Source organism: Mus pahari, chromosome 1, assembly GCF_900095145.1.
Source record: "Mus pahari chromosome 1, PAHARI_EIJ_v1.1, whole genome shotgun sequence".
NCBI classification, from domain to species: domain Eukaryota; kingdom Metazoa; phylum Chordata; class Mammalia; order Rodentia; family Muridae; genus Mus; species Mus pahari.
Window position 1 is genome coordinate 122,789,145 of NC_034590.1, and position 7,889 is coordinate 122,797,033.

General features: G+C 52.8%; 1 protein-coding gene across 1 annotated transcript; it reads right to left on the reverse strand.

The window, feature by feature from the left end:
• Window positions 1–733: 733 nt before the first annotated feature.
• On the reverse strand, window positions 734–7,145 carry Zp1 (zona pellucida glycoprotein 1). Its single transcript, XM_021215018.1, has 12 exons — window positions 6,917–7,145; window positions 5,912–6,033; window positions 5,234–5,597; window positions 5,001–5,144; window positions 4,423–4,610; window positions 4,160–4,257; window positions 3,236–3,363; window positions 2,946–3,135; window positions 2,689–2,833; window positions 1,266–1,347; window positions 1,060–1,167; window positions 734–901 (listed from the first exon to the last, which is right to left on the reverse strand). The coding sequence occupies exons 1-12, from the start codon at window positions 7,086–7,088 to the stop codon at window positions 771–773; spliced, it is 1,872 nt and encodes a 623-aa protein (XP_021070677.1). The 5' UTR covers window positions 7,089–7,145; the 3' UTR covers window positions 734–770.
• Window positions 7,146–7,889: the final 744 nt, after the last annotated feature.

Consider the following 7,889-nt stretch of genomic DNA (forward strand, 5'->3'; position numbering starts at 1 on the left):
ATTCCACAAAGTTGTCCTCTGACCTCTACATGTACAGTTAAAGAAAAAAAAACCCAAAAGATTAAAATAGTCGCTAAAAATGTAGAATAGGGGCTGGAGAGATGGCTCAGTGGTTGAGAACACTGACTGCTCTTTCAGAGGTCCAGAGTTCAATTCCCAGCAAGCACATGGTGGCTCACAACCATCTGTAATGGGATCTGATGCCCTGTTCTGGTGTGTCTGAAGACAGCTACAGTGTATTCATATGAATACTAAATAAATCTCTGAAAAAAAAAAAAAGAAAAATGTAGTATAGGAAATCTGCATGCGAGCCAGTTATCCGTCCTTGGTTATAATCAAGTATTCTGTACTGAGGGTGTGCTTGGGTGTGCATGCTCTACTCGTATACACTTGGCACAAGTTCGCACACACCTGTGGCACTGCATAGCACTGTTACAGCGGCTCTGGCATCATGAGTGACAGGCGCATCCGACCTCTGTTGTAATTTTACAGACACTGCCATAAAGGTGGAAAGCTGTCTACTGACATGTTCTGGGTAACGTGACTGTAGGGGTTACAATTCTGAAAGGACACTACTGACTCCAAAGAGTAAGTTTCTCATGTGGCTTCACTCCTGTATTCCCAGCACTCTGAGGCAGAAGAATCACCGAGTTCACAACCAGTTTTAGCTATAGAGAAAGAAGACCCTATTGCCCCTCAAACATCCATACCCTTGGAAAAGACATACATCGACTTTCAGTAGCTTTCAAACAATGGTTTATTGAGTTCATTTAATATCTGATGCCTTCCCAGAGTTTCTGGGCCCAGGCCCAGATCAGACCCACAAAGATACCGGCCGCCAGGGCTAGGGTGACGGCCAGCAGCGGGAGCAGCACTCTTGAACTGGAGCTCCTGCTGGAACCTGTCAGAGAAGGGGATGGAGGGTTGCTTGGAGCTGTCTGTCTCCGAATAAGGGGCTGGGCTATTTTTACTTAGTTCTTCATTTACACCACACCTCCCCGTTTTATCAGCAGTGTCACAGAGAGGGCCATGACTCTTAGGGGTCCCAAACCCTGGTACCTGAGGGCTCAAGTTTAGCAGCATCCTCAAAGCCCACTGCCCCTGGAGAGCTCACAATGTCCAGGGCCCGGAGAACGCTGTTGTGGTGACTAGAGGATCGTCGACGCCCTGCCCAGGAGAAAAACTGTCGGGTCTCCAACCCCTAGTGGCCCGAGAGCCAGCTACAGGTGTAAGGATGCATCAAAAGACAAGTACCCCAGACTCACTTGCTATCCCAGAGTCACATGTAGTAGAGCATGTGTTGGACCCCACAGGGTGGCAGGCAGAAGCACTACAGAAGAAATAGACCTGGTAGAAAGAAACACAGACAAGCGGTGGCCTAGGTTTGCACAGCTATGCTGGCAGCATAGAGGCAGGGTTGAAAGATTCAGGTGCAGAGCTGTGTTAGTGTAGGGAGAGAGGTGGGTGAGCAGAGGCTGCGACCACAGCTGCCCTATACTGGTGGGGATGGAAACTGTAGTGTTCTCAATTTGGAGTTCAGACCTTCTGCTTCCTGAGCACCCAAACCTGCAGTAGAAGACACTCCCCACAGGCAGGAACTGTGGCATGCAAGGGAGCTACAGTCCTCTCCTATCCTCTACCATCTGCCCCCAGGAGCAGAACTGTTGGAAGGCAGCTAACAGAGAAGAGGTGAGGTTTGGCCACAATGCCAGACAACAGATATCTGCTGTCCTCTCTTCACCTCTGCAGATAATACCTGGAGGCAAAGAAGAGGACAAGGCACCACTGCTTCCAGAAATAGCTCAGGGGAGGGGACCAGAGGCAGCCATCAGTAGCTGTCTTGGCTTGGGAGGCAGCGTACAAGCAAGGTGGGAGTGATGCCACCCACAACATTGCCTACCGGTGGGACCAGCCACACCTGACTCATTAAGGGCAGGGATTTAAACAGAAGAGATCTGTGAACATTGAATGATTGACACAACATGTTGTAGTATTGATCACAGGCTGGACCGACCACACCAGTGAGTTTCCTATGGTGCCGTGTATATGCCATACAGAAAAGGTTAAGAGGTTTAAGGACCCTAAGTACATATCCACTTTTACCTTCTGGAGAAGCTGCTATGCTAAAAACCAAAGCAGAAGAACAAGGAACACATTATCATTTCTAGAATCAGACGTGAGACCACACAGGGACACCGCAGCTGGTGCCGAGATTTAGGCTGATCGTAGCCACACTCAGTGCTTCCTTCTGACTTTTAGCTGGTTTGTATCTGTATACAGGGGGATGTGAATGCTGCAACAGCACAGCACACGCGTGAGAGTCAGAGAAAAATCACGGGAGCCAGCTCTCTCTGTTCACAACGTGACTATCTAGAAACTGAGCTTAGGTCAACAGGCTCGGCAGCAGCTACCTTTACCTTCTGAGCCATCTTGTCAACTACCTCCCCCTTCTCTCCCAAATTGTATATGGGTCATTGTTCTGAAGTCCTTGCCTCCTTCTGGAGCTGTTGCCCCCAACACTTGATAATAGCCAATCCATAAACTGGGATCTTAGTGTTAGCTTGTATGTAGGAAGGATGTCGTGACCCACTGATGACCATTCAGCAGGTGGCATGGGACATGAGGGACAAAAATACATACATACATACATACATACATACATACATACATACATACAGTCTTCCTAACCTGTCCCCTTAGGGCATTCTGGGAACTGGAGTCAAGGAGCGTGAAGGTGGCAATGGTGAACCGCTGATAGTGGGACCAGAAGGGAAGCGCCTCCCTGTCTGCAGCCACCACTTGTGTTCTGTAGTTGTCACCCTTGAAAGGACACCTGGATTGAAGAGAAGTCCAGAAGCCTCTTTAAGGTGGTGTGGCAGGCAGGAAATCCACCCCCACTACCCGTCCCCGCCCTGGGTGCAGCTCAGTCATTTGCTATCACTCACCCATCTGACAGAATGGGCCATTGGGGCTGCTCAAAGGGGCTGGTGGTGGGCGTGGCCCAGCACTGGTGTAGCACCAGCACCAGACTGGGATCAGTTCTCTGCAGGAGTCGGACCTCTATGTAGACTGGTTCCTGGAGCAGTCTCACAAGGGGATAGTCACTCCCCTGATAGTAGGAGCTGAAAGTCTTATCTGCAGAGAGAGGGGCTTGTGAGCCTAGGACAGACTGTATAACAAGGCTTTAGAGGCAGGGAGGGAAAGTAGCAGGTGAGATGGGGGTGGGGGACTGTACCCGTGGCAATCCTCAGTTCCAGCTTCAGGGGTCCAGACTGAGTCACGGGGGCAGGTGGTTGGGGTGAGAGGATAGATGCCTGGATGGGCAGGAAATCGCTAGCATTGAAGATGCAGTGAACATGAAGCCTAAAAGTCCAAGCACAAGAGGTTGGAGGAGACCAGAAGTCAGAGAAATCAACATCCCAACAATGGATGCACCAGACAGCTTCCTCCATACGGTGCAGCAGGCCAATGGACACCAGTGTTCACCCTTCCTGCTCTTCTGCCCGCCTAGTCTGCCCAGGACAGCTTGAATTGGCTACACCAGGCTCTACTCTAGGTGCCAGGTACCACGGTATCAAGACAAGGGGGCTCTGTCCTGGCACTAGAGGTCTCTGAAGTGTGGGGGGAAGACCTGGACTGGGGAGCCATGAACAAGCTTTTGATGCCTAAGCCTCGTTTATCCTCTTTGCCCCATTGAGAGGCTCTAGTGAGGATTGTGGAGGCCACGCGACTGTGTCTCGGGGCCTTGCTTGTCCTTGCAACTAGCTTACCAGTGTTTCCCTCAGCAGCCTGTGTACCATGCAGTCACCAATCCATGTCTCCAGGGTCCCATGCCCAACGCCCACTGATAGTGTGCCACTCAGCTGCAGTAACCGCACCAGTGGTGAAGGCCTTACTCTGTTGTCTCGGGCTCCTTTAGCCTAATCCAGACAGACTCCAGCTGTCTCCCTGTACTTCTCTGGTCCCCCTCCCCCAAAGTCCTTGATGCCATGCTGAAACTGGCCGCCTCAAGCACTTAAGTCCAAACACTTAAAAGCATGCTACGGAATTGTGTCCCCACCTCTGGGCCATAAGTACTTTGTGCTAAAGCAAAAGACATCCGGACCCCGACACTAGTCTCACATCCTACACCCAGGCCCGTAACCCAGCCACTACTCACCAGAAGACACTGTCACGAGTGATGGAACCTTGTGGCCCCTTTTGGATATCAATGTCAGACACCAGCTGGTTCTCATAGATGAGCTGCTCACCAACCACCTGAGGAGGAGGTAGTGAGTGAGGCTCCCTAGGGGTATGACTCACTCCCAGCATGCATCTCACCCCTACTTGGACCATGATGATGCCCCGGCAGATAAAGGGGTAGCTGTCTGGTGATGCCCCTCATGATATGGGGCTCATCACCAGCCTAAGTTCCACTCCTACCTGGATTGCCGTTCCACAGAGGGTGAGAGGGACATGGAAGACCACGAAAGCACTTGTCTTCTGGGTAGGGGGGCATCCGTTGGGGGCATAGGCCAGACGGACATTGTCCAGCATGACTCCATGTGTCAAGGCTGTTTCTTGTGACACGACCAAGGTAAAGTAGCCACTTTTGAAACACTGGAGAGTGACTAGGACAAAGGCAGGTCCAAGAGGTAGATCAGGACTTTGGGATTCAGTGTCTCTCCACCTCAGGGACAGGGGATGGGCTCTGGGGGTGACAATATTTAGCCATTAGTCAGGAGTCAAGGGATCTGGACATTGTTCTTCCCACTGTTGGCCTAAGCCAATGTCCTAGGAGCTGACAGAACAGAGGGTTGAATGCTACAGAGTGAGGGGTCAGGGTCTGTAAGAAGGGGAGGGACCGCCCAGTCCCCTGGGGCAGGCGCTCTTCCTATCTGAGGGTAGTTGCATCTTTTTGGGAGCTGGGTTCTCTTAGGCTACCTACAAGATGGTTCAGCTAGATGGAAGGGAGACTTCTCCTGCTATGCCAGGGGCGTGCTTGGGATGAGAGGGTATACCTGTGTTGCCATAGTAACAGGGCTCTTCTTTGGTACTGTCGTAGCAGCAGCCAGCCTGCTGACAGGCTTCCTTGGAACTTCCTTTTACCATGCACGGGATGTGCCCGGAGGCTACCTGGCACTGCTCCTGGGGCAGATGGGTGCCTAGGGTTGGTGACAGAGCAGTGAGGAATTGACTGTTTAGAGCCCAAAGGTCCCAAGACACAGGCCATACACAGAGAAGGCCCACATACCTACAGAATCCAGCTCAGTCAATTCCCAGGGCTCCAACGTGCCCCATTGGGAGTGAGGTACGGTGGGTCCAGCAGGTCCAGGTCCTGGGGATGGTGGGGCAGGAGTTGGATGGGTGAAGCTGTGCTCTGAGTACAACGTAGTGAGACCAGTGTGGCCAGACCCAGCCAAGGTGTGGCCAGGGATGGAGTGAAGGGCAAAAGTAGGAGGTGTAAAAGGCTCAGGTGTGGTGGGTGGAGCCAGGTAGGGGTCCGGAGTCATGATGTGGTCTGGTTTGGGACAGATCAGAGTGACATCTCGTGCTATATCCACACGGCCATTGGGTAGGACGGCTTGTATGAACACCCTCAGGTGGAACCGCCCATCCTGCAGATGAGAGGGCCAGAGAGAGCAGCTGAGTGTGGCCACCCGACACTTCAGGCGAGTGTGAGGGCTGGGCTGGAGGCCAGAGCACGGTGCCTGGCTGTTGACTACACCCAGTCCTGGAGTGGTTGCCACCCAGGCTGGCTGGTGTGAATGGAAACTGAGCAGCCCTGGTAGAGAGGGAGCTGATTTGTGGTGTAGCTCAGGATGTAATCTTTCACCCACCTACTCCCTGCCCCTTGTAGGCTCTATGCTTCTCTGGTCATGAGGGGCAGTTAGGACAAGCTCTCCCTGTCCTCACACGTGACTCTACTTACCTTCTCCAGAACGTGGCAGCCTTGGTAATCAGCTGAGAATACTGTGCGCTTCTGGGCCTCACTGGTCACCCAGTGGTAGCAGATAGAGCAGTTATTCACCTCAAACCGGTTCCCAAATTCATCTGGGTAGGGGGAAGGAGATTGGGGAGGGAGTCTCAGGCGCTGGAGGGCAGAGGGCTGCTGGGAACCTCTGAAAAGCTCTCGAGGCAGGCTTGTTCCAAGACCTAGTTTTTCTTGCTAGCTCAGCAGTGTGGCCTTAAACAAGTGTCTTTCCCTTTCTGGTTTTGGTTTTCACTTCTGTCATTGGCTCTTGGTAGCTGGGATACGGCAGTGTTCACAGGGTGTCAGACACAGACTGAACGCCTTATAGTCTAAGTTTAGTCTAACCGCGTACCTTGGCTGAGGCACCTGGGAGTCCCAAGGAGTCCTAACTTTCTCGGGCACACACAATAGGAGTGAAGCAAGGGCAGAGTGAAAGAAGGAAGCTTATTTGTCATCTTAACTGTCTCATTTGGGGACACCTGCTCACTTGCATTGTTACCTCAGAAGAGCAAGCGCCAACCCTCCACCCCACCCCGGGCCTGCCCTCACCCTTCTTTTTTCATGCACAGGGCAAGTGTGTGTGTGTGGGGGGAAGGGGGTCATCTTTCTCACCTTGCAGATACTGCTCTGAAAGTGAGGTTCAAACCATCACACGGACCCCCCCCCCAAAATCACCTATTCTCTCCATTAAATCACACCCCCAAGGGTGTTTTGTGGGCCTGAAGCTTGCAGTTGGAAGTTGAGAGCCCAACATTTGGAGTCAGGGCCTGTCTTTCCTACAGGTGATTGTTGTGCACAGGGCACAGGAGAATCCTGTCTCTGTGTGGTGATGGGCAAGAGGCTGAGTGGCTGGCCTCTACTCGTCCAGCTCCTGCCCCCGGAAGAGGTCTAGCTCCCTCCTTGCAGCAGGCTGGGCTTGGGACTGGGCATGGGAAATTGGGAAGGGCATCTGCCAGCACTCACCCAGCACCTTGGATTCGATAGTCTGGTTTGGCCTGGGGAATACCAGCAGCTGCATTCCCCGTACCCCACAGTCATAGCTGTATTCCAAGCCAGGCTCCAGATGCAGATGCTGAGCCAATCTTAGGGGAGCTGCCGCCAGCAGAAGCAGGGCCACAAAACAACCCCAGGCCATGATGGAGGCCCCTGTCTGTCACCACAGACACCTACAACAGCCCCTATGGCTTCCCCATCAGCCGACTTGGGGCCAGACCTTTATATGGATCAGGCAGGAAGTGGTAGCCTCTGGGGGTAAAGGGGATCCACCTGGGGAGCAGCTGCTTAGCCTACAAGGGTCTATGGAGAAACTCCTTCCCCTGAGGCAGGGGAAGGCACGTTCCAGCCTGGGTCTATCAAGGATCTTCAGAAAGCTGCTCCTGACCCCTCACCAATCTTCTGTGGCAGCTGGGACTACCCAGGGATTTCTAGCAAAGAGGGCTGCAGGCGGCTATAGGAAAGCGGTCATATTCCTGGATGCTTCAGTCCACTGACGGGGCGCTTCCTGAGTCTCACTCAGGTGTGGGAGCTTCCTGCCCAGGTATCCTTCTTCCAGGGTCTCCTTCTGCCTGTCAGGACCCTGGGAACTGAATGCAAGGTTACTTCCTGCCCCCCCCCTCAAGTCCAGCTCCTGGCAGAGCTGGCAGGATGCAAGGTGGTGGGTGGCGAGCAGAGACTGGTGGTAGCGTCTCTCAGTGTTCTCAGAGTTAATCCTCGGCTGTCACATCCTCTGCTAGAAACGCAAAATCCCAGATGCACGAACGTCTGAAATGTTCTGAGCATCAATATGACAGCAAAAGTGGAAGTCTGTTCTTGACCTCGTGATGGGTCACACATGATATGGCAGAAATCAAAATCCGGTGGCTGGGTCCACGTGGTGGTACATGCCTGTCATCCCAGCACATGGGGGAAGACTGAGGCATGAGGATCATAAGTTTGA

Coding starts and splice junctions, on each gene's coding strand:
- Zp1 (XM_021215018.1), bottom strand. CDS start 7,088: ATGGCCTGGGGTTGTTTTGTGGCCCTGCTTCTGCTGGCGGCAGCTCCC. Junction 5,145..5,233: donor GACTGAGCTGGATTCTGTAG/GTATGTGGGCCT, acceptor CACCAACCCTAG/GCACCCATCTGCCCCAGGAG. Junction 1,168..1,265: donor ATGTGACTCTGGGATAGCAA/GTGAGTCTGGGG, acceptor TCTCCTGGGCAG/GGCGTCGACGATCCTCTAGT.